Here is a 24,957-nt window from a genome sequence, read left to right as displayed (position 1 = left end):
TAAATGAAATAACAAATTCGGCCACAAGTTTCGGTTTTGTGAGGTAGCAAATTATGGTAGAAACTTATATTCTTTTAGTGTATGAAACTGTAAAAAGAATATTTTAAGAAAAACAGTTTTATCAGCACTGATCTTTCACTAAGGCGACACTGAGAGTATTTTCCACTCTTGAAAGTGCTGCAAATACACAAATTGTGTTTTTAATGTTATTTTTATTATTTTATGTATACAAATTCAGACTGTGTATGTTTGTGGTTCCTAACTCGAAAAGTAGTCGACCGATATTACTGAAAAATTCAAAGTTTGTTCTTATTACTGCCAGGAGTATTTTTTTGGTAGGTTTGAATGGTACAAGAAGTCGGGGACGCCCGAGGAATACTTCACGCTATGCCTCTGCATTGGAATGAGATATGGAGTAGAATTAAAGTTGATGTAATGTAGTTTTTTTAACAGTAACAATATTGGATACTGTTTTGTATGATGGAAGAAGTTGGAGACGTCCGAGAAAGACATTAGCAATAGCGAAGCATTGCGGGGTCACTATCTTCTAATATATAAAGTTAATGATGTGTTAGTGGCGAGCGGTATGGATTTGCTTTGTATACAAATCTACAGTTTTATTTCGAGGTAAATGAAAATTTGCACACTTGACTTTCAAAACAAGAAAAAGGTCTGAGTCTTTTCTCACCCCTTAAAGCAGTACTTTGATACCTTTTCGTCTTATTTTGCACGCTTGACGTTCAAAATAAGACAAATATTACTGTCTACGTCTGATTTCGAAAACTCAGTAAATTAAATCAAATTTAAATGAAATTTAAGATCAATGAAATTTTGCACATTTGACCTTCAAACCTAGATAACGGTCACTGTGTACTTGAAATTTCTAAAAACTACCCCCATATCCTATTCCCACTCAGCAGAATGTTGATGCACCTCGATGAATTTTTGAAAATTTGATGTTCAAAATTACAGGAAAATTTTGTTGAACTCGGTGCAACTCGATTTCTAAAAATTCTACATAACTCTTGGGCAACGTTGGGGACTTCAGATATGCGTCTATCTATGTATGTAAATAAGAGTGGTCTGGTGAAGCTTTGTATTTTATGCAAATCTACAGTTTTTTTCCGCAATTGATGAAACTTTGCACACTTGACATTAAAAACAAGAGGAAAGTTCAAAACATTTTGCACTTGTCATTCAAAATAAGAGGATCCATACAGTCGCACTGTCTCCATCTGAATTCTGGCTACATAAAACTTTTTTCGACTTTCTTGACAAACTTAAAGACCAAAAACTTCTGGACGCCAGAGGAAGATATCGCACGATCAAGTGAATTAAATAATTATGTATGGTAAAATGGAGTATACATGATGAACTGAGAAACGTGTGTAAGCAGAATGTATGTCGTGGAGGAAGACATGAAACAAATAGGTATTTTTCTGTGGTAAAGCGAGGCGTAGGTATGTATAAGGCTGATGTAAGCAAAATGGATAAAATTAAGAAAGGGATGCTGAGATTGTTTGGGTATAAGGAGATAAGAAGAGCGGATAAAGAGATGAATATTGGAGGACAGGACAGGCAGGATACCATAAGGGTACAGGGTTATAACAAAACCAACCTTCGTCCACGCTAGTATTGGCACTGTGAAATTCATCGAAGCTGGAGTTGCAGCTCGAGTACAAACTGTCGCAGGATTCCACAGCCGGTCGCTTCACGGGCAGACATTCCCCGGAGGAGCCCAACACTATGAATCTTCCACGTCGGTTGTTCAGGGTGTTCATCTCGGGGTCCAGGAAGCATTTCCGCTTGGATATTTCTACACCTGGAATTGTTCACATTTATCTTGTAATAACTTCTTGCAGGTTTGGTTTATGACCAACTATAAACTAGTAAAAATGTTATTTTTCTTTGTGTACGAATCACAACATTTAATTAATAGAAAACATCTGTCGCAATGGATGGTGCCAATGTCCCGCCTTGGTGGGAAGAAGGCTCACATACCTGACTGTCAGTGTTTGGAGACATGCTCGTTGGTGGACTTCATTAAAAGGACTGAATTAAAGGAATAACAGAATCTTATTAACTTGGATCATTCAGGTTGATGGTGGCCGCGCAGTAGGCGTCCGGTGAAGGAGATCTGCTGCTGAAACTGTTGACGGTGCTGGCCGAGTGCTGTTTGATGATGACAGTGGCCTCCACCTCAGGGGGAGTGTGGCTAAATGACTCTCCTGGGAAATAAACAAACATTTTACTTACCATCCAATGATAACTATAGTCATCACATAGCTTCCTATTTTTATTTATCTAGCCAGGACATATCCTTTGCAACCACACTGTGATGGGCCACACTAATAAAGCTCTTAATTATGATCCCTTAGGGCTGGGTGACTTACTAAATTGATTGAAAACAAGTGCGCATGAAGGTACCCCAAATCCACACCAGTTCGGTTAGCAAAAATACATTTATTTTCAGTCAGGATTTTTTCAAAAACAAACTCATACTCGTATGATGCCGGTTGTAAAGGGATACAGATAAGAAAACTGGGGGATATATGTACATCACCTGGAGAACCAAAAAAATCTGTTTTTTTTAATCCGAGTACTTGGATATATATTTTTTTAAACTTTTTCCATTTTTAATGACATCTAAAGGGTTGAAAAACTTTTGCAGGCGGGTATAAACTTCGACGCACTTTAAAAGACACTGAGCAGCTGATCTGAATCACCTAACAACCAATTTTTATCAAATTTGGACAAAAAAATCCAACTTTGGATTAACTCGAAAACGAAATCTCAAATCAAAAAAAAGTTATACCAAAAAAATCGACTTCAAATGAGTGCTTTTTTTTTTCCTGTTTTCCACTTGTACTACATTGTACTACCAGTTTCCTCACATTGGGAATTATATTAAAAATAAATAAAACCACGGTGTAAGTATATAAAAGCAGGGGTTTGGCTAGTTCTTATAGTTTCTGTTTATGGTATATTTATACCGTTTATATAAAGTTCTCTCAGAAATTTAATCTAGTTTGGATGGTTACTGCAAATTGCAGTTTGATTTTATAATTGACACCTCCACTGGAAAAGCTTACCGGGCACACAAATTATATTAAATATTATTACTATTTGAGGTTTTTTTCAAAATTCATCTTAGATTTGTAAAGTCATTAGATGACGTACATTAAAATAAAAATGGATATATTTATTCAAGACAATATCTAGATTGCATTTAGTTCAAGATGAATCTTGCCATCTTCATAAAGAAAAATATGTATTAAGAAAATGAAGATAATGTTGGTAGTTCGTAATATTGTCTTCTATGATTAAAAGAGACAATATTATTGCAAAATATGGTTGGCTGAACAAGTCTGTGCTCTATTTTCTTTCATTTTGACTCATCGGACATACTGATTTCAGTTGTCCGTGGATTTCTGGTTCAATGAACTCCGATTTGTTTTGAATGTAAGTGTCATTTTAAAATTCAAACTGATTTTTGTGAAGAATTCACAAGATAAAGTACTTAAAAAAATATATATATATAGGGTGAATGATACAGCTATTGGCCGTTTAAGAAAATTTTCAACTTCAACATCGTTTTTTTGTCTCAATAACTAACATTTTTTTAAATCATTTACACCTATAGGTAGGTAATTTATTTCTTAACGTGTATTGATAATTAGTTTTCCTTGTACATTGACATATATTTTTATAATATTTACGAAATGAAAAAAGGGACAGAATACAGCTATTGGCCCCTTTGGCGCAGTTAATGGCCCTGACCTTCTGTAGTAATTGGCCCCCCAATATGTTAAAAGAGATTGTGCTTTTAATCCCTGAATTAATGAACTTATTATCTACTTTAATGATAAAAAAGTAAGTTTAATGATAAAAATACAAAATCAAAAGGTACAAGACCGTACTACATGAACAAAAGAGGGAAAAAGGCGAATGATAACGTGCTGCTAGATTTAGTTTAGTAATTTTAGAATATCTTCTGTGCCCATCATGTCGGAGCACATTGTGTCTTCTGACATTGTGTCGGACTGATCACCAGCTACCATGAAACACATATGACATAAGAACATGTCGCCGTCTTCTTTATCAGGGACATGGTGAACGTGTTTTTTGGGTACACAAGTGCCATGGAAGTGTTCTTTGCAATCTTCGAACTTTAGGTAAGAATCTGTTTTAATACGTCTCTTACACATATGACATTCTTTTTCATCAATAATGAAATCACTGTCATTTGCAGGATGAGACTTTGAAGTTTGAGCCGATGCTGGATCGGACTTCTCATTATTGGTTGTTGTAGATAGAGTGATTGGATTATTTTTAATTTTCTTACTGTTTTTCTTTCCTTTCTCTTCCAGTACTTTTCTTTTCTTGGAGTCTTTTAGTTCTTGCCTCTTTTCCCTTCTGCTATTTTTTTCGTCATCTTTAAGCTTTTTTTGCCTTGCTTTATTTTCAAAACATTCTTGATACTGCCTTGACGAAACAGCATATGAACTCTTTTCAGTATCCCTCTTTCCCTTTCTTGCAGGTTCCTTGGGGCGGAATAGGTATTCTTTTAATTCTTTTATATCACCAGAAACATTAGGAATTTGATCAACATTTCGATGCTCTTCACTATCTTCCCCTGTATTAGGATTTGATACAGATTCTTGGTTACAAAGCGTAATGGAATCCATATTATTATTTTCGTTTTCTGTGCCAGTTTCATTAAGATTATTATTGTTAAAAAAATTCCACATTTAAAACAATACATGAAATTCTTTTGTGTTATTTTCCGGGCCTACAACTTCCCTAAAAGTTTGAAATTTATGTAAATTATCTGACCCAACAATTTTGCAAAACATGTCGTACCCCATAGTTTTTAGTTGCGTATTTGAACCACTATCTTCTATTTGCGGAGATCCATTGGCAAGAAATTTAGTGTAATCTATGGCGTCTGGATTAAAAGGATGCAATCCGCATGTCCTGAAACCATTAACCAAATATTCTGGTTTTATATTATCAACAACAGTTTTTAATATGCTTGCAAAATTAGATTTGGAAACAATTTCGTCGGGATTTTCCACATTCCACTCTCGAACTGCTTTTCTCCACATTTGCTTTACAGGTCCAAAAACAGAGACGTCAGCTGGTTGAAGAATCCGCGTTGCATTAGGATATAGTGCAATAATTTCTATCTGTAATTGATTGCACAATAAACTTACTTCATATGATAGATGAGATTTGTGACCATCAACAAATAATATGACTGGCAGTTTAATTTTGTTGAGTACTAAGTAAGGGTGGAAAACATGTTTAATATAATCGTAAAATACTTCTGTAGTCATCCAGCCTGAATCACTGCGACCGACGCCCCATTCTCTAGGAACTGTGATACCAATTCTTTCAGGTATCCGTTTGTATGGGTAGATTATCATAGGGAGGTTTGTTTTTCCGTCAGCAGAAAATGTAAACATTACAGTTAGGCTTTCTTTTGCATTTCCCTTATCGATTGCATAAATGTTTTTGTCTCCCTTGTTTGCAAATACCCGACCACTGGATGGACATGTCTGAAAACCTGACTCATCTGCATTAAAAATTCGCGAGGCGTCCTTTAAAACAAGATTAAGTCCCTTTTCGTAAATATAGTCTTTAATCTATGAGAACCATTTTCTTATGTCTTTTTCAGATACGCAAGAACTAGATCCGGAAACTGCCTCACTTGCTCTGGCCACTATATTTGGATGACGCCTTAAAAAGACTTTCATCCAACCTTTTCCTGGTCTATTATTGATGAAGGGATTTGGACGAGGGTTCTCATTGAGAAAAGATTGAACACTGTTCAATACGTCATCCTTTTTTCGGGGAAAACTTTTCCAGATAGATCGCATAGCCAATATTCGAGGTCTCGCTCTTCCATTTTAGAAAGTATCGGTTTTGGTCCAAATTGGGATTTGGTAGTGGGATTTATTAATCTAAATTGTAAAGTAGCTCTAGGTATTCCATACTTTTTCGAAGCAGCCCGCAGTGCTACTCCACTCCTTATTTCTTCAGTGGCCTTATCTAGTTGTTCGACCGAATACTTTGGTATTTTTGCCATGATGGGCGAACAACTAAAATTGAGGAAAAAAATGATATAGTAATTGGCAGGTCTTTAACCCAGTAATTGGCCCCCCGGCCAATTGCTGTTATTTGTTGTCTGATTTACTTCAAATTTACACAGCGAAGCCGTTTTTTCGCATTATTCGTCCATTGTGAAAATAAACCAAATTCATTTTTTCCCAAAAATCATAGTAATTGGCCGGGGGGGCTAATAACTATAGATTGTATGTTTTGAAGTGACAGTTATTAGACACCCACATAAAACCGCCAATTTTAACCTAAAAATGAATAAAAATGGCATCAACGACACTAACAATAAAGCATTTACACATAAAATCAGAAGGAATCACAAAAAAACACATTCTCTGACTATTATATCTAAATAACACAAACAAAATACCTTAACAAAATGTTAAGAAAGGACAGCAAAATTAGCAGACACTTCGAGAAGACGCCATTAACTACACTAGTAGAAGTGAGTCGTTCGCGAACGAGTCGGCTCAGTGAACCGGATCTTTACACCGATCCGTAAGATCCGGTTCCCAAATCATCCGCTCAGGGCCCGTTCCCACTTCCGTTTTCAAATCGGAGGCGGGTCCCGTTTTAAAAACGGATGGCCAATGGCCGTGTTCACACTTCCGTTTTCAAAACGGATCCGTTTTAAAAACAGACCATACTTTACGAAAAAAAATAAATGTCGATTCAACAAAAACATGTTATTTGCTCATTCTTCAATAATGGTACGCAATGGACGACGATGAAGCTCTTGTTGTCATGTTGTATTTAAAAGAAGGAAAAAAGTGAAAAGAAAATTTTGGGTACACCCAATTATAGCCGAATGATTTTCTGTAGGAATTTTCCAAGTGTTAATTGGTGAGTTGAGAAGTGATGAACTAAAGTTCTTTAATTATTTTAGAATAATAATGATTGGATTATTTATATAGCGCCGTTTTCACCATGAAAAATCACCTCAAGGGCGCTTAATGGCTTAAGAGAATGTCTATCACTTCCTTTAACCATCTACTGGAATGAGTTTCAGAGAGCTTAACATATCAAAATACAAAATTGAGAAAGTGCATTTGTCCTGAAGAAAGGCTATCGATATTTTAAAGTAAGAAAACAATAACAACTCAAATATTTTTTATTATGTGTTTATTTAACTAATACGCTCTTCCGTGCATCTCATTAAAGCTTTAAAATTTAAAAAAAGTAAACTTAAAAAAATAAAAATAAAAATTTTGATGTACAAAAGTTGTGTACACCAAGTGTTTTGTTTTTATTTAGTTTAAGATAAAATATTACCATACTCTTTCTTCGACCAGTGGTATTAAATTTTCGGGATTTATTTCCTTACCCATTATTGTAGTTTTGATTTATTTACTTAACAAAATAACCAAATACAAGCACGCAGCGTGCCTGCTTCCTTGCGACAGGGAGCGGGCGGGGAGGGGTCGGGGTTTGGCGGGGACTCTGCCGGAACGACTGGACGACAAGTGTGAACAGCTCCATACAACACTATGAGCGAGCGTGTTCCGACACGATTTGAAAACGGATGCGCTGCGTAGGCGAGCCATCCGACAAAAAATGTCGGATCCGTTTTCAAATCGTGTCGGACAAGTGTGAACAGCTCCATACATCCACTACAGCCACTAGGGCATCCGTTTTTAAAACGGGACCCGCCTCCGATTTGAAAACGGAAGTGGGAACGGGCCCTTACTCGTTCGCGGATCGGTAGTGACTCACCCGTTCGGGAACGGTGAGCCGGTGACCCGGTGACCCGGTGATCCGCTTCACTCGTTCGCGAACGAAGAGCCGGTGAGCCGGTGAGCCGGTGACCCGGTGACCCGCTTCAGTCGTTCGCGAACGGTGAGCCGGTGAGCAGGTGACCCGCCAGACCCGAAGAGCCGACTCACCCGTTCGCGAACGAAGATCCGCATACATCGTTCAACGGATCTCACGGCTCGCGGGTCACTACTGACGTACTGACCGGATTGATCATATATATGACATAATAATACTGGTATTCCCGCTTGCATAACATTTTAGTTGTTGTGTCGGCACTTATTTAGTTTATTATAACAGGAACAAGGAAGAGTTATATTATGTTCATGGTTTATTTTCAGTTAATCATTGATATCGAAATAATCGTAAAAAAGTAATGTTGGCATTGAGTACTTACATGAACGACGTTTAGCTATCATTCTCACACCGAAGTATTTTGTTTCACAACACAATTTTTATATTATTATTGCACTTATTTGGGACAGAATTAATTTAAAATAGATTTAAGTTTATTTTCATTGTTCTATATTTTGATTCCATTCACCAATTGATTTTTTTAAACTTAATTTGAAGAAATTTTTTCAATATTATTGATATAGATTATAGATTTTAATTTAAAAATAACACATCTGACAATTTTTGTGGCCGCAGAAAAATGATTCCAAATTTCACTCTTTTTTCTTGTGGAAATCATGGTAAATTTAAATTAAAGCTATTAAAAAGTTCGTAATTATGTTTTCCGGGTAAAAAAAAACTAAAAAGCGATAAGAAACGTGATTCAACGATTACCGTACGATTGAAGTTTGACGTTTTGTACCAAAAACCTAACAAAACAAAAGATTTCTCGATTTCATTTTTTCATTCTAATAAAAGGGTATTCCAATAAAATTGGGAATCCCCTTTGAATGTAATCATAAATATACGATATATTGATCGATTTTTCTGGGCAAAATTTTGTCTTCGAAATATATAATATTCCCAAAGAAGCAAAAATGTCGGAATGTTTCCTCACGATAGCAAGGTCCCATCTGACGAAGCGCAGTCCTGAGAAATGACCTTTAAAGCATTTATCTTTTCAGCTCATTCTTCCGGAGGGAGCTTTGTCAGACGCAACCTGTTATGAAACATCATAAAACCCTAAAAATATTTTAAGTGCAACTTTTATAAAAGAAAAATGAAATCTCATGGTTTCATGTTTAAATACTTTTATTTTATAAGCAATAATTATTAGCCTAAAACACTCATCCACATTGAAAAATCTCCTGATAAAAGATACATGACACATCTCTTATCCGCGAAATAATTCAATATATACTAGTGTTTCAGGCTAATAATTATTGCTTATAAAATAATTGTTACCCTTTGTGCTATGCATAAAAAATCTTGTCTTAAATATTAGTTTACCAAAAAAAAAAAATAAATACTTTTAATTTCACCAAAACATAAAAATAGCACATTGTATAATAAACGATCCAATTTGATTTCGGTCACAATGTACAATTAAAATAAATTTCACTAGCGAATCTTAAACATCTTAGGACACTGTAGAGTGTAGAACACATGTCGATTTCAATATCTGTACCATTGTATAATATCGACGACTACACGTATGTATTCTTTTATCGCGAAGAACTTTGTTTTTATTTTATTTATGGAGGGGGGAGGGGGGGGGGTTCAATCGAGCCGGTTCACTGAAGCGGATCTTTCAGGTGAACGGGACCCAGTGAACCGGCTCCCTCAACTGAGCCGCTTCGCCCATCTCTATACACTAGGGCCGCATGGTAGTAAAATATTGAACTTGTGAGTGAAAGACAAGGATAACACTACATGTTTATGAAGGATGCTGTGTGATAGAGACGCCGTAAGTCTTATTATATGCTTTCAAATTTGAAAAGGCCCATTACTGTAGCAGGGCCAATAGCTGTATCACACTCCCTATATCGCACCTCCGGTGCTAAACTGTCACTTATGCAAGTTTTGTCAAAATTGATCTAAGTATGAGAAAAAATAACTAATGTACCTCTTTACTTGGTGTGTCATCGTCGTTTGTGTAGAGCGTATAATTTCCGCGTGAGGGTAGTTATGTCATTATGGTTTTGGTGCAAATCTAACCTCCACTGGGAGAAACAACGTTTGATTGGTTAGTTGCGCGCGGCACCCCGCTCGAATAGCAGTCTCCTGGAGCTACAACGCCACTAAGGTAATTGTGACAATTCATTTTTATGATTTTGGAGCAATAACAACACTTAAGTTGGTTGTGACATGAAATAATAAAGATACTTTTGTACGTATTGACATTGTTTCCCCAACCCTTATGTTTTATGGTATAAAGTTTTCGTTCGATTAACAATTGTGACAATGTTCCTGATTCGTGGGGCGAAGAAGACTGGTAAACCATTTGTGGTAAAAGAAATGAATTACGATGATTTCTTTGATTTGAAGTCACTTGAGGAAAACATGAAGTTCAATATAGCAAAAATTTAAACGGAGATGTAATCAAAACTGGTGATATTAAATGCATTAAATTCACAAAGAATTGTGAAAATTACCAATATCGAACAACTTACAAAACTGAAAACTGGGTAGGAAGCAAAAGCTATAATTCAACCAAGAGGAAAAAATTTACGCGGAAGTAGAGGCAACGCCCAAAGAATAGATGACATTCCCTTCAAGCAAGCATACACTTCAAAAATACCAATTACAGAACGCAAAAAGCGTGATTTATTGCAATTAGTGGAGGCAAATATCATACCAAGATACTATGAAAGTTTCTATAATGATCTCATTTAATTTTTTGTGCTTCTAACATTCTATAAAGTCACATTTCCACTTGCAGGGAAAAAAGTTTATTGAAACCACATCGTTAAAGACTCCCTGATTTTCCTGGGAATGTGACAATAAATTTAAGGTTTTTGTTTTTTTAAGAGTACCCAATTAGTACAAAATTAATGCTAATTAAAATAATAATAATAAGTAAAAGAAATTGTATTTGTTTGATACTGTTGTTAATTGCGTAATTATAGTATTTAAATAGGAACCATACGTGACCAATAACTGATTTAATATGAAACGTCGCTGAAAACCGTTCGTAAAATGGTAAGAAGACTGAGATTAAAAAGTCTGATTAATAGTAAAGTTCTATATGTAGAATTAAGAACGTTTGTTATACTGCTTTGATATTTTAATTAATAAAACTTTAGAAAAGTATGATATCGTGTTTTGATTGTTATGACATAATTGCCTGGTAAATTGTTTTCTAGTGCCATAATGTCACTTCTGGGAGGGTTGTAAATTTAAAATGTTTATATTTTTTTATTACAAAGTTGTGAGACGTTTGCTTTTACTTTGATATGAAGTTTAAAGTTGTAGTTTAAATAATTACCAGTTCATTTTTTAGACAAGAAGAACTATACATTATAATAGGATGTCGAATTTTCAAACGCTTCTCCTGAAAAATTACATTATTTGCATAAGTGACAGTTTAGCACCGGAGGTGCGATATATATATATATATATTATATAAAGTCATTTTCAAAATTGGAACTGACGTGTCTGCGCTAGTTTTTTTGCGATAAAAATCACTGTTTCTTCTATGAAAATAGTTACCAATTGGGGAGAGTCTCCTTTCTAACATTTTGGAGTAGAGTTCGGGGGGTTTCATGGGCTTCTGCTGAAAGCCCAGCAGGCATTTGTTCAACTCTCGAAGTACGTTGTCCTCTTCGTACTGACCCAGCGGGAGAGAGCTATAGTTCTCCGGGTCCATACAGCATATTGAAACCTGGAATAAACAATTATTCTTAATCTCACTATTCACATTCATTATCTCTAATAATATGTACCAGGAATCACTGGTTAACACACCGTATACATTGCATAAAGTCACCTTTTTAGGATTGTCCAAGACCTCCAGTTGGCACTTGTGTTTGGAATCAATGATTTTGGCGAACCGCCGCGCGCCTTCAACGCGCACTATCTCATTGTCCTCCAAGGCCTCCACCGACAGCAGCATCACCAGCAGATCGGGCACGGTGCACATCGTGCTCGCTTCCTGGTACAAACACATTATTTATTTATTTGAGACACAAACGGGACATTTATGGAACACGCTAGTAGGTAATACAGAAATTATTACTTTATCTTTATAAAAATAAAAATGTTAATTTACGTTTGTTCAAAATCTTCAATCTTCGAAAGTTGTTCATCGATTGCTTTGAAATTTTAACAAACGTTGCATTCGAATACATATGTATTTTCATATACCTATATTATGTAGATGTCACCTGTGAGATGTAAAAACATGCTTTTTAAAAAAACGGCGTAATCTGTTGGACAAACATGCTTTCTTTGATAAAACAGCACCTTCTGTTAGACGTAAAAGCAACATGCGCTATTGTTTTTCTACCTACACAGACAGACTGGGTCACAACAATGCGTGGCGGGGTATAGCTAGTTCAAATATAAAAAAACCCTTCACTTCCTTCAGCATTCACATTAAGAATACTCACACACTGGTGTTGAGGTACTCATACGGTTGTGTTGGAGATAATTCCCTGAAATCCTGATTGGGTGTCCACTGCCACACAATACTGTTTACATAGAATACGTAGAAAACATAAAAATCCCTACCATATTATTTTGTATTTTTTTCCCATTTTGTAATATTTTCACGACTACATTAATCGCTGATTTTCGGCCTGTCAGCGTATAATCTAATTGTGATGACCTTATGTTTGACAGTTGATTAAACGACAAGACCAAAAAATGATTAGATTGGCATGAATGATTTGCCTGTCCGCCACCAGATTGATGTTCAAACTTCACACTCATTCATCCATCTTCATCTCCAGCACGGATCGGGTAGGGTAGGTACACGAGGTCAGAATGCCAACACCTTCTCTTTATATAAAGAAACTGTTGTTAACCTTGCCCCCATTTCACAGTCTTTGATGTACATAGTACTTGAAATCTATCTCATAGAATTCGCAATGTTTTTATTTTGTATTCAGGGCAAACTATTCTAATTTGTAAAAGTAAACTGACTATTGTGAAAAAAAACTGTGGCACGCAATTAACTAAATTTTTTTGGCTTTTTACCAAATGGATGGCCGTGAAATAGTAAAGAATAATATTTCTTGTTTGTTTTTGCTAGTAAATACATTAACTCGCGCACATCATATAGATGGGGGTAATATTTTTACTACAAAAAATACACACAAACACATCTTATCTTTTTTTTTAAATCTCAAACCAGGATGGTTGTGTTTTATCCAAATTTTTTTTAAAATTCTTATTATTTAAGGAAGAGTTGTCTTATGGGGGCAACTATCTGGAGGACAGTTGTCTTGTGCAAATAATTATTCCGTGGGGACAGTTGTCAGATGAAGGCAATTAGGGGGACAGTTGTCATTTGCAAGCAATATTCTGTGTGGACAGATGTCCTACGAGAGCAATTATCTGGGGGTGAGGGCAACTTTTTGGAAGACAGTTGTGTTGTGCAAGCCGTCCAGCCCCTCCACGCTGCATCTCTCCATGCGGCCGTCGTGCTTTATCTGCAATCGGAACAGCGGCAGGCTGCACTCTAACCAGTCTTCTATCGTTAGCCATTGTATTAGTACCTGCGAGGAACCATCAGCCAGCACCTCCCCGCCCAGCCGCGAGTTGGAGAAGGACACCTCCAGCCCCTCCACGCAGCACCTATCCATGCGGCCGTCGTGCTTTATCTGTAATCGGCACAGCGGCAGGCTGCACTCTAACCAGTCTTCTATCGTTAGCCATTGTATTAGTACCTGCGAGGAACCATCAGCCAGCACCTCCCCGCCCAGCCGCGAGTTGGAGAAGGACACCTCCAGCCCCTCCACGCTGCACCTCTCCATGCGGCCGTCGTGCTTTATCTGTAATCGGCACAGCGGCAGGCTGCACTCTAACCAGTCTTCTATCGTTAGCCATTGTATTAGTACCTGCGAGGAACCATCAGCCAGCACCTCCCCGCCCAGCCGCGAGTTGGAGAAGGACACCTCCAGCCCCTCCACGCAGCACCTCTCCATGCGGCCGTCGTGCTTTATCTGTAATCGGCACAGCGGCAGGCTGCACTCTAACCAGTCTTCTATCGTTAGCCATTGTATTAGTACCTGCGAGGAACCATCAGCCAGCACCTCCCCGCCCAGCCGCGAGTTGGAGAAGGACACCTCCAGCCCCTCCACGCTGCACCTCTCCATGCGGCCGTCGTGCTTTATCTGTAATCGGCACAGCGGCAGGCTGCACTCTAACCAGTCTTCTATCGTTAGCCATTGTATTAGTACCTGCGAGGAACCATCAGCCAGCACCTCCCCGCCCAGCCGCGAGTTGGAGAAGGACACCTCCAGCCCCTCCACGCTGCACCTCTCCATGCGGCTGTCGTGCTTTATCTGTAATCGGCACAGCGGCAGGCTGCACTCTAACCAGTCTTCTATCGTTAGCCATTGTATTAGTACCTGCGAGGAACCATCAGCCAGCACCTCCCCGCCCAGCCGCGAGTTGGAGAAGGACACCTCCAGCCCCTCCACGCTGCACCTCTCCATGCGGCCGTCGTGCTTTATCTGTAATCGGCACAGCGGCAGGCTGCACTCTAACCAGTCTTCTATCGTTAGCCATTGTATTAGTACCTGCGAGGAACCATCAGCCAGCACCTCCCCGCCCAGCCGCGAGTTGGAGAAGGACACCTCCAGCCCCTCCACGCTGCACCTCTCCATGCGGCCGTCGTGCTTTATCTGCAATCGGCACAGCGGCAGGCTGCACTCTAACCAGTCTTCTATAGTTAGCCATTGTTTGGCGCTCATTACCTAGAAACACATTAACTTAAATTAGATAAAACAATTAACGTCTGGAAATTTATTTAAATATTTTGAATATTAGTAACTTTTTAACAACCCACCAAACTAGCGATCAAATTCTCAAATGAAGAATTCTATCAAAGCCCTAAGCTAAAGACTTAACATCTTTGAGCAATCTCAGAGACTAATTGTAGATGTTCTTTTGGTAAGCGTTTGGCAAATATTGATTAGAAATTTACTCACTCAGATATAATACAATTCAAAGAAGCAGAGTGGCAATCGCAAACATGCCATATAAAATAAGCATAGATTTACAGTCTTTCATTGAAAGTAGGTACTACTTACATATAATAATATTATTAGGTTACAGCTAAAGTTCAATGATAATAGGATTAAGAAATGGCAACTGATGTTGATGTATTGGGGATTTTAAGCCCCAAATAATATACTGAGAAACCTGGCATAAGTTTAATCAGTGTTAAACTTTAGATATTATAAAACAGGTGGAATATATGAAATACTTACTTGTCTAGATATTTTAAGGGAACCTTCATTACTATTTTTCTCCAGCCAGTCAAAATAATGTAAAATACTTCTAAGTTTTGCCTTTTGGCACGGCCTGCAATCAATCAAATAAACAAACAAACGTAAACATTTTGTAAATCAATTATATTATATATTATACATTCACTTATCTATGTACGTATAGAAGAGTGTCCTGCTGTGAGTTGTTTTTTTAGAAAAATCTAGTTTTATTCAGAGTTTGATGAAATTTTGCACACTTGACCTACAAAACATGATTTTTGAGATTTCGAAAAACCACCCGCATCGCATTTTTCCACACATTAAACAGAATTTTCATACTTTTGCACATTTCACATTCAAAATAAGAGGAAAATAACTGACTAAATCTGTTCTGGAAAAAGTCTGCATAAACTCTGGGGATTTCAGCTAATCTAATATAAACCAGAAAATCTACCTTCCAGAACTGCAACAACACTCGAAGGGTGGGCTCCGGTGTCATGAAATTTGCATGAAAATTTGCAAATGAAGGTTTCTGTCTAGTTTCCTCTTCTTCTACTTCAACGTCATTAACTATGGAGCTTTGAAATATACATTTATTATACTTAAATAAACCAAGAAACTAGGGCCTAACTAATAAACATGGTGAAAATTTTATGTAATTTATAAACAACCGTGTATATGAACTAATTAATCTAAAATAATCTACATTAAAACTTACACACATTGTTTATACAGCAGAAGAGGGGAATTTCGGATTATTACCAAGGAATATTAAATATGATTTCTACTTCACTTCTATTCGATGTGTAACTAAAACACCGTTTAACGGTTGGAAGATGTTCTTTTATTAGTAAGGCTGCAAGTCTGATGAAACTGGGTAGTATAAGTAGTAATTAACAAAGGGAATAATAATTTCAACTAAATAAAATTTAAAAAGTGTGGTTGGTACTTACCTATGTAAATTTTTGAAAAATTTTGTAAAATTAAAGTCTTGTAGGGTAGGATGCGTTTTTAACGTCCTTTTAGGATATGTGGAGAAGAAAGCGTGTGCCAGTAGTGACGACACAAAGTCATAACTCAGTTCCGTCAGGTCAGCTGAAAATAAATAAATAAATAATTAAAAAATGTTGATTTCGGTTGCGCCTCTGTATGTAATTCCGGTTCAATGAACTCTAGAACTTTTGCTTTGAATTGAGTCTTTATTTTCAAAATTGGAACTGATTGCGTTAAGAATTCGGACAAGCGATAAAGTACCTATCTATGATATAATATTTTTAACAGAAAATCATTTAAATAGCCATTTTAAAACAATTTTTAAAAACAGTCCCAATGGACTGATTTGTCATGAATTCAGACTAGCAGTGATTTTCACGGGTCTGCGATATTGATTCATATATATATATTTTTTTAATGTAATTAACGCTTTACTAAGCGTATAGAAAGGAAAATGATTTGGTTGTAAGGGCGAAAAAGATTTCCAAAAAAGGTTTTTTAAACATAAATTCATAATTTTAAAATTGAATTCCATCACAAATTCAAGCACTGGAAGTTTTTTTTTATTTTTTTTTTTTATAGTGAATACCTCACAAGAGTCCCAACTGCTCCCGTCTGGAGCCAGTGAGACTATGGCATCCCCAATTGGGGGATGTTGTGAGGCTGAAGGTAAGTGGGGAAGGGAAAGAGGAAGGTGGGGAAGTACCTGGCTATTCAGATCTAGTCACTAAACACGGCTAAAGCCATTTGGAGCAACGTTTCAATTCTGAATGGTGGTCTTACACCAGGGCGATACTGGTAGTATCTTCCACTCTGGAACGTGCCGCAAATATACTATATATTATTTTAATTAATTAATTGTGAAATAACACAAATTAATCAAATAAAATTTATTTGCGCACGCCTGGTTCGAACCCGCGACCTTCGGAATGGCAGTCCAATGCGTTACCACTGGACTATGCCGGTCGTCAAAGTGCTTCCAATGTTTATATAAACAGGTCTGATGATGGACACTGCAAGACTGTCCGAAATGTGGCACCCCAACATCTCCTTTAAATTATGAGCCAAATGTTATTTTTGACAAATTCAACTAAAAAGCAAAATATAATATGTATAAGTTGATTTTTTAAATATTTTTCTATTGAATATTTTCTACATTTGAATATAGGTAAGCACAATATGCCTTAAGCCACTGAGTAGCATTACGTTCTTAGGAAACCTCACAAATGTAAGTAACTTATCATAAACCTTGTCTGTTACCGAAAGCAAAATACCACACTTTTCATCCTATTAATCTTTCTCACGGGCAGAATATTCACCACCAGATATAAATCATTTAATCGATATATAAAGAATAGTGTCTGTGACAGTGTGACTTTGTTTTTTATGCAATCTACAGTTTTATTCCAAGATTAGATTTATTTTTTTTTTATTTTTTTATTATTTATTGAGTTAGTTTATACATTTGAATATAAACTAATATAAACAAGATCATATTTCATTTTGTAATTTTACATATTTTTACAGTAAATATAACATTTATTTTTAAATACATTCATTCTTCCTTCATTCTTCAGACTTTCAGGCATTTCATCATACATTTTTAGTCCTTTGTACATTAGGCAGTTCTGTGATTTTGTTTTTTTCATATGTGGCAATCTAATCCTATTTACATTTCTGGTTTCGTAATTATGAACATCTCTATTAAAAACAATTTCATCCTTAAAATATTTTGGCATTTGGTTGTTCATGATTTTATGTACAAAAATTAACACATTATATAATAGTCTCTTTTTTATAGAAATCCAATTTAGCTGTTCTCTCATTTGATCTATGCTTGCGTATTTTCCTTTTCCTAGTATACATCTCATAGCTCTATTCTGTATAACATCTAGCTTGTTCAAGTTTCCTTCATTGGCCAAATACAACATAGTAGAGCAATAATCTAAATGTGGAGCAACTATAGTTTTATAAATCAGCTCTGTAGTGTTTCCATTTAGTTTATTTCTTAATCTTCTAAGAAAATTGACTTTTTTAGATACCTTCTTTAGCACATATTCAAAATTTGCTGCGAAAGTTAGTTTTGAATCTAGTATCACACCTAGGTACTTAATTTCATTTACTTTTTCAATTTTTTCGTCATTAATTGTCAATTTTAACTCTGTGTTATGCGTTTTGTTGCCTATTTCCATATATTTTGTTTTGTTGACATTCAGTTTTAATTTGTTTAATTTCAGCCATTTCGCTATATTTTGTAGGTCTTCATTTAATTTATTGATTGCATCTATGTACTCTTTACATGAAATATAGATTAATGTATCGTCTGCAAATAATCTAATTTTGCAATGTTTTATGGTTTTAATTATATCATTAATGTAAATAATGAATAGAATTGGACCTAATACCGACCCTTGTGGAACACCGAGGTTGTTTTCTATCGGTTCTGATTCTGAGCTTTCCACTTTTGTTACCTGTTTTCTTTCATGGAGATATTCTTTGAAAAGATTTAGAGCTACTTCAGAAAGACCTATATCTTCTAATTTTTCCAAAAGTTTTTTCCTTTCTATCGTTTCGAATGCTCTTTTAAAATCTAAGAATGCTGCAATGGTGATTTTTTTATTATCTGTTTCTTTCTTCCATGTATCAATCACAATGTTTATTGCAGCTTCACAAGAGTTATTATTACGGAATCCTGATTGTTCGTCACATAATATATGATGTTTTTCCAAATACTCAACGAGTTGTTTCTTTATTACAATTTCTAGTACCTGTTCGTATTTTGGTAACATATTTATAGGTCTAAATTCTTCACATTTTCTGGTATTAACAACTTTCGGAATCGGGATCACAATAGATGTTTTCCATGTGTTTGGAAGTTTTCCACTTCTTAACAATTCATTTATTATGTTCAGTAGATGAGGTCCTATCACTGGCATTGCATCCCTTAAAACTGTAAAACTTATTCCATCTGGACTCTCTTTTGATTTGGTGCTGTTTAAAATCTGTAAAAGATATGTTTTATCAATCTCTTTAAACCCAAGTTTTTCTCGGGATGACATTCAAAATAAGAGAAAAATTACTGTCTACATCTGATTTCGAAAAACTCTGCATAAAGCTCTATACCGAGTTTTTTGGATCAGAACTGCCACCGACCTCGGTAACTACTCATAACTAGTCATATTTGTATTGCTCGCATTATTGCGGGAGATTGAGATATCACCCGGCTGCGAAAGTTAACTTTATTTCCAGTGCATTCCGATCCTGATTGCTCCACAGTCTTTCTACCATTCGAGAGAAGAACTGATGCTCTAATAATAATAATTAAATTTGTAAAGATTTAGAAGGAAGATTTTTTATTTTAAGGGAAGATTTGTAAAGAGCCGTTTTTGTGTAAAATAACCTCAAGGGCGCTGTACAATTTATTAGTTCCTAAGCTCTATCTAATTTTCTTATTTACAAACAAACTCAGAGAAACATTTTATTTTATATTTTATTTTATTTTTTTATGTATTTATTCAGTTTTTTTATTTGTACAATATTTTATCATACTTAAATCCTACAAAACTGATCAATCAGTTTAATTGTAAGAAATCTCTCACTTTTCCTATTTATTAGTTTATAATAGTATATTTAATCTCAACTTGATATCTTGATCCTCAATATTATTTGTTTTCATGTTTCACGGAGGTAGAACGATCTAATTTTCGTTTTGATTTTTGAATAAGATGTCTCATTTTTAATGTCTTCAGGTAATGCGTTAAATAATTCCGGAATTTTATGTCTTTTTGTTCTATCTCCGTATACATTTTGCGATATTTTAATAATAAACATTTGTGCTTCTCTATGCCTAGTAGGGTAGTTATGGTTTACAGGTTTATTGTATTCTGTGTTCCAGAATTCATCTAGCGTTAGTTGGTAATCTACCCTACTATGTATAGAGAGCACATTACACAAAGAGAACATTTTTTTATAATCGCCTTCACATAATTGTATTTTTTTTGCCTGATATCAATTTTAGGAAACGGATTTGTAATTGTTCTATTTTATTTAAGTACGTTTTATAATACCCCCTTACTAATAAACGTATTTAAAATTTTACACAACTGATAAACAACCATTTTCCATACATCAATGGTTGTACATAAGTTGTGTAGAATTTAAAACACGCTTATTAGTAAGGTCCTTATCATTTACAAACAGATACAGAAAAACATACTTACCTGGCCGGTCACTTCAGGTAAACATACTTTTATCAAAAATACACTAGACACTCTAGTGAAAACAGTGTGGTTATTGATTTTACATTTGCTGTTTTACTAGACAATCTAGTAAAAACACTGGTTATTGATTTTACATTTGCTATTTTGCTCTTCATTATTATTGATATTACATTTTTTATTAGAAGATATGAAGGAGAAGATAAAAGTATAGTTGATATTTCTTTTAAAAGACTGGAGAAATTTAGGACTCTTTAGAACTGGAGAATTTATATGAAATGACCAGTCCATTCCAGGCTTTAGGTTCTGACACTCCGAAAGCACGTTCACCGAAATTAATATCTGGTGTGCGCTTTGGTTCCTTCAACTTTCTGATAGCTGATGACGCTGCTACCTAAGGGTTGACTGAAAACCCATTTCCGATCAGTAAGTCGGAGCCATTCCGTTAAGTGATTTAAATACCGGCCAGCAGAGTTTGAACTGGATACTTTCAGGACATTTGAACCAGAAATGTGAGAACATTTTCGATACGCCGGTGAAAAGTCTGGCCGCAGCTTTGAAAACGGATTGCAATTTGTTAATTTGATATCTGGGGAGACTTGCATATATTGCATTGCAATAATCTACATGTGAAACAATATAAGAATTGACTAACACTTTAGTCACCTTTGTTGGCAGGTTTTTCCTCACTCTTTCACATCTTTCCTCACTTCTGAAAAATCAGCGTCCAGATTGACACCCAATAATTTGATACTTGTCTTTGAAGTGATGTCACTTCCTGAAATGATTATGCGTCTGCTTGTGGCCGTCCAGAGAAACTTAGTCTTTGACGGATTCAGCTTTAATTTGTTTGAGGTCATCCAGTGAGTAATTGCTTCTAGACACTCAGTTATGCGAGAATTGAGACTTTTTTCGGGTAAGCAGTAAAAATAAACTTGCTGGTCATCAGCGTGGCAGTGGGATAGAAAACCAAATGATTCAATTATTTTAGCGACATCATTTGTGAAGAGGATGAAGAGTACTGGGCCCAGAACGGACCCCTGGGGTACTCCAGATGAAATTTGATGGTTTTTGACCAATGTCAGCCAGTTCTTAACACCACCGTTCAAACCAAAGGATTCTTCTAGTCGTTTAATGTTCCATCTATCTCTGTCCATGTTTTGATGGTTTGTGTGTTAATAAGTTAAAACCATATACATGTGACAGTTTGGATCTATTAGGCTCCATAGATCTGTTAAATAGAACCTTAACCTTTACAACGCCAGCCGTATCAAACACAGTCTATCCCATCATGCGGCAGATCTCTGAGAAAACCGTGTGAGAAATTAATGCAAGGCTGATGTAAGCGTAATGGGTAAGATTAAGAGTAGGACGCTTAGATGGTTCGTGCACGTAGAACGAATGAATGAAGAAAGTAGTGTAAGAAAAATATATGATGATAATGTGAATGGTTGAAGAAGTTGGGGAGGCCCGAGGAAGATACGGCACGATCCAGTGAACCAAACACTTGAGTCAGACCATATCAAGAGTCAGAATAACAGAAGGGTATGTATAAGACGATGTATGAATATGAATGAAGCAAGGAGTGTATGTCAAGACCGAGTTGATTGGCGGTCTGTCCTTCCAGCCTACCCCCGCGGAGGAAAGAGCGTTTTGGTTAGTTCGTTAGTAGGTATGTGTTTCAACAAAACTTTACGGATCACATGAGACACACGCGTACGTGAATAGCCGCCGATAGATCTCTTATGTGACATTTGCGTATCTATTGGTCCATTGTTGTGATGGCTTGTGTGGTAATAAGTCATAACTGTGTACATCTAATAACCGTTTGGATCCATTAGGCTCCGTAAAGTCTAACCTTGTTGCTGTAAACTGAAGACATATCCCGTGGCGGGTTTCCAGTGGCGCAACTGAAGAGCCCTGTGCACTATGCCGGGCAGGGTCTGGTCCATGAAGTGGGTTCTCTCGGAGGGGGTCAGGTCGTTGTCCAGAAAGTCGGCCAGGCCCTGGAACAGTTCTGGGTCCCGTTCATCTTCATCCGGGTCGAGACTGATACTGAAAATACAACATTTTATCAATTGATTGAGTTTAGGATTTACAAATCCTGCACCCTTTTCAAAACCCGCATGATTGCGAGATAGAATTTGAATATTCCAACCAGATTTGCAGGCTTTTTTTATTAAGGGGTGTTAAATTCGAATAAAGCCAGCACTTCATAAATGTATGTATTTTTTGGTATCACATCTTTGGTGTCATTAATATTTTAAAAAAAAATCATTGGAAAGGTATACAAGGACTTTAGTAAAAAAATATAGGTTTGTAAAAACCATAGACTATGGAGAGTTCTGTAACCCATGTTAAAATTGTGACAAGAAATTAAAGACGTTAGATTTGTGCACATAAGTCCAGCAGCGTTAAACTCTTCTACACTAGTTGGTGGGTTATCTCCCTCTGATACCTCTGTTCTCAAAAAGGAACAACTATTTCTTCAAAATAGATTCTAGGTCTTGAAGGTTCCCAGTTTCAGAAGCGTCTGTCTTATGTATGTATGCTGTTTTCCTAGCCCCAAGACGAGTTCCTCTTTCACTGTCAAATATTGACACTGCTAACGTTGCTAGTCGCAAGAGTCTGCAAATCAATCCAGCATGGTCTAGGTAACGGGGTACCAAATTTTACCAAATGGGGTACGTTGTGAGGCTGAAGGTTGTGATAAGGGACAGCAAATGAGGAAGAGGAATGTAGGGAAGTACCTGGCTATTCAGAATTGGTCACCAAACACGGTTAAAGCCAATTCAAGCAGTTTAAATTCTGAATGGTATTCTTTCACCAGGGCGATACTGAGAGTATATACTAGACATTAAATAAATGAACATACACCAGGATTTGAACCCGAAATCTCCTGATTCAATTCTGAATGTAATCAAGAGTCTTACCCCCCCACCACGGAGAATATACACCATCACGATTTATGAAAAGAAGGGAAAATTTAAGCTTTTAAGCTTTTAACAGACTACGCTATAAGCGCGCTATATTTTCATGGATCAGCATTTATTTCAGCATATCGCTCTCCATACATTTCCATTGGTAGTGTATGGCGAGCGATATGCTGAAAGAAGCTAAGCCATGATGCGTATAGTGCAGAGCTCCACTTGTAGAAGACAGGTTTTATTTTTGTTATTGAAATATATTATATAATTTTATATACTATAGAAACAATTCATTAAAATATGAATATTTATTTGTTCATTTTTATTTTCTTACATACAGTTTACATAATAAGTACATACCGGTTATACAACAAAATATTAATATTCTGTATGGGTTAGTAGTAGTGTTTTGTGAACACTTCACTATGGAAACCTTTGCTGAGGTGTTTGCATGTTTTAGGTAAAGTGTTATTATGCTGTCATAAGTAAAAACATAGCAGCGTCCTTGAGATTCTCACAGAACTACTAGTAGTGGAACAAGCCCCGGGCCAGCACTATGCGGGGGCAGTTGGAGCAGTCCGCTACGGGCGCCGATTTGCCAAGGTGGCAAGACGCTGATAAAACCTTACACTTAACAGTCCTAACACATCGCCCTTGAGATTATTTTTCACCTAAATGGCGCTTCACAGAAATGCAAATCATCCGAATATTATTGATTGCAGTCATCACCTACCTAGACGTCTACTGGTTTTGACAAGGGGCACCAATAGGCGGCTTGCGCGGATGTGAGTTGAGTAGTGGGTACTTACTTGCACATATCATGAATCTTCAGCATGCCTTCTGTCAGTTTCTGCGTGGAGGAGGCCAGCAGCAGGTGCTTGAGGTGCCTTTGCAGGGAAGTCCACCAAGGCAGCTCGCACGGTAGCATTACCAGTGCCATCTTTCATCTACAGACAACAATAAAACTATTAATGGTTTCTTAAAGGGGGGTATTGCATGGCATAAAAAGATATTCTTTCTCAAATTAATCTTTCACTCCACTCAACTCGCAAAAATCTCCTAAAAGCTTATATTATAAAGTATTCAAGTTCCTAAAGCAGCTTAGCAAAGTTAATAATGTACCGTTATTGCCTACAAACAACAGTTACCGTTTTCCAAATATTTAAATCGACTACGACCGCTACTAGGTAACCATACTACAAAAAATGGCATCCACACGTTTAAATCTATAGAGCAGCAGGTTAACTACATTGCCAATCCGGCTCCTAAATTATCTTGTTTGACCTGAACATTCTAACGTCTTGTTTAATTATTATAATAATACTAAAGCAGACTCGCGAATAACACGGGATAGTCATAAGGGCGCTACTTATGTCGTCGAAATGTATTCCACTATTATCACGCAAGTAGTAGTGTGTGGGGATCAGATTCGGAAGCTTCCAGTCGTTTGGCATTAGATTGTTATAAATCATCAATTGGACTAATTGAAGGTAAAAAAGTGAAACGCTTTTTTCGCTTCACGTCTGATTTAAATATAATAAATAAATGAGGACAGTCTGAATTCTCAGACAAATCAGTTCCTATTTTGAAAAACACAATTTAAATAACCGT

General features: G+C 36.4%; 1 protein-coding gene and 1 pseudogene across 1 annotated transcript in view; both read right to left on the bottom strand.

Moving 5' to 3' along the window:
* Positions 1–24,957, bottom strand: part of LOC149410921 (uncharacterized) — a 53,468-nt gene that overhangs the window by 15,737 nt on the left and 12,774 nt on the right. The window contains exons 2-10 of the mRNA XM_089647457.1: positions 24,156–24,293; positions 22,278–22,474; positions 16,163–16,304; positions 15,210–15,303; positions 14,517–14,693; positions 11,759–11,923; positions 11,482–11,653; positions 2,085–2,228; positions 1,619–1,822 (exon numbers count right to left, since the gene is read on the bottom strand). Of these exons, the coding sequence (XP_089503583.1) occupies positions 1,619–1,822; positions 2,085–2,228; positions 11,482–11,653; positions 11,759–11,923; positions 14,517–14,693; positions 15,210–15,303; positions 16,163–16,304; positions 22,278–22,474; positions 24,156–24,286 (1,426 nt within the window). The 5' untranslated portion in view covers positions 24,287–24,293. The remainder of the gene's footprint in view (positions 1–1,618; positions 1,823–2,084; positions 2,229–11,481; positions 11,654–11,758; positions 11,924–14,516; positions 14,694–15,209; positions 15,304–16,162; positions 16,305–22,277; positions 22,475–24,155; positions 24,294–24,957) is intronic.
* On the bottom strand, positions 3,553–6,464 carry LOC149410923 (uncharacterized; annotated as a pseudogene).

Source organism: Hesperophylax consimilis, chromosome 26 (genome assembly GCF_061612785.1).
Source record: "Hesperophylax consimilis isolate HC1 chromosome 26, BYU_Hcon_1.0, whole genome shotgun sequence".
Taxonomy (NCBI): Eukaryota; Metazoa; Arthropoda; class Insecta; order Trichoptera; family Limnephilidae; genus Hesperophylax; species Hesperophylax consimilis.
The sequence above is the reverse complement of the archived record's forward strand: the minus strand, read 5'-3'. Positions and strand labels throughout refer to the sequence as shown.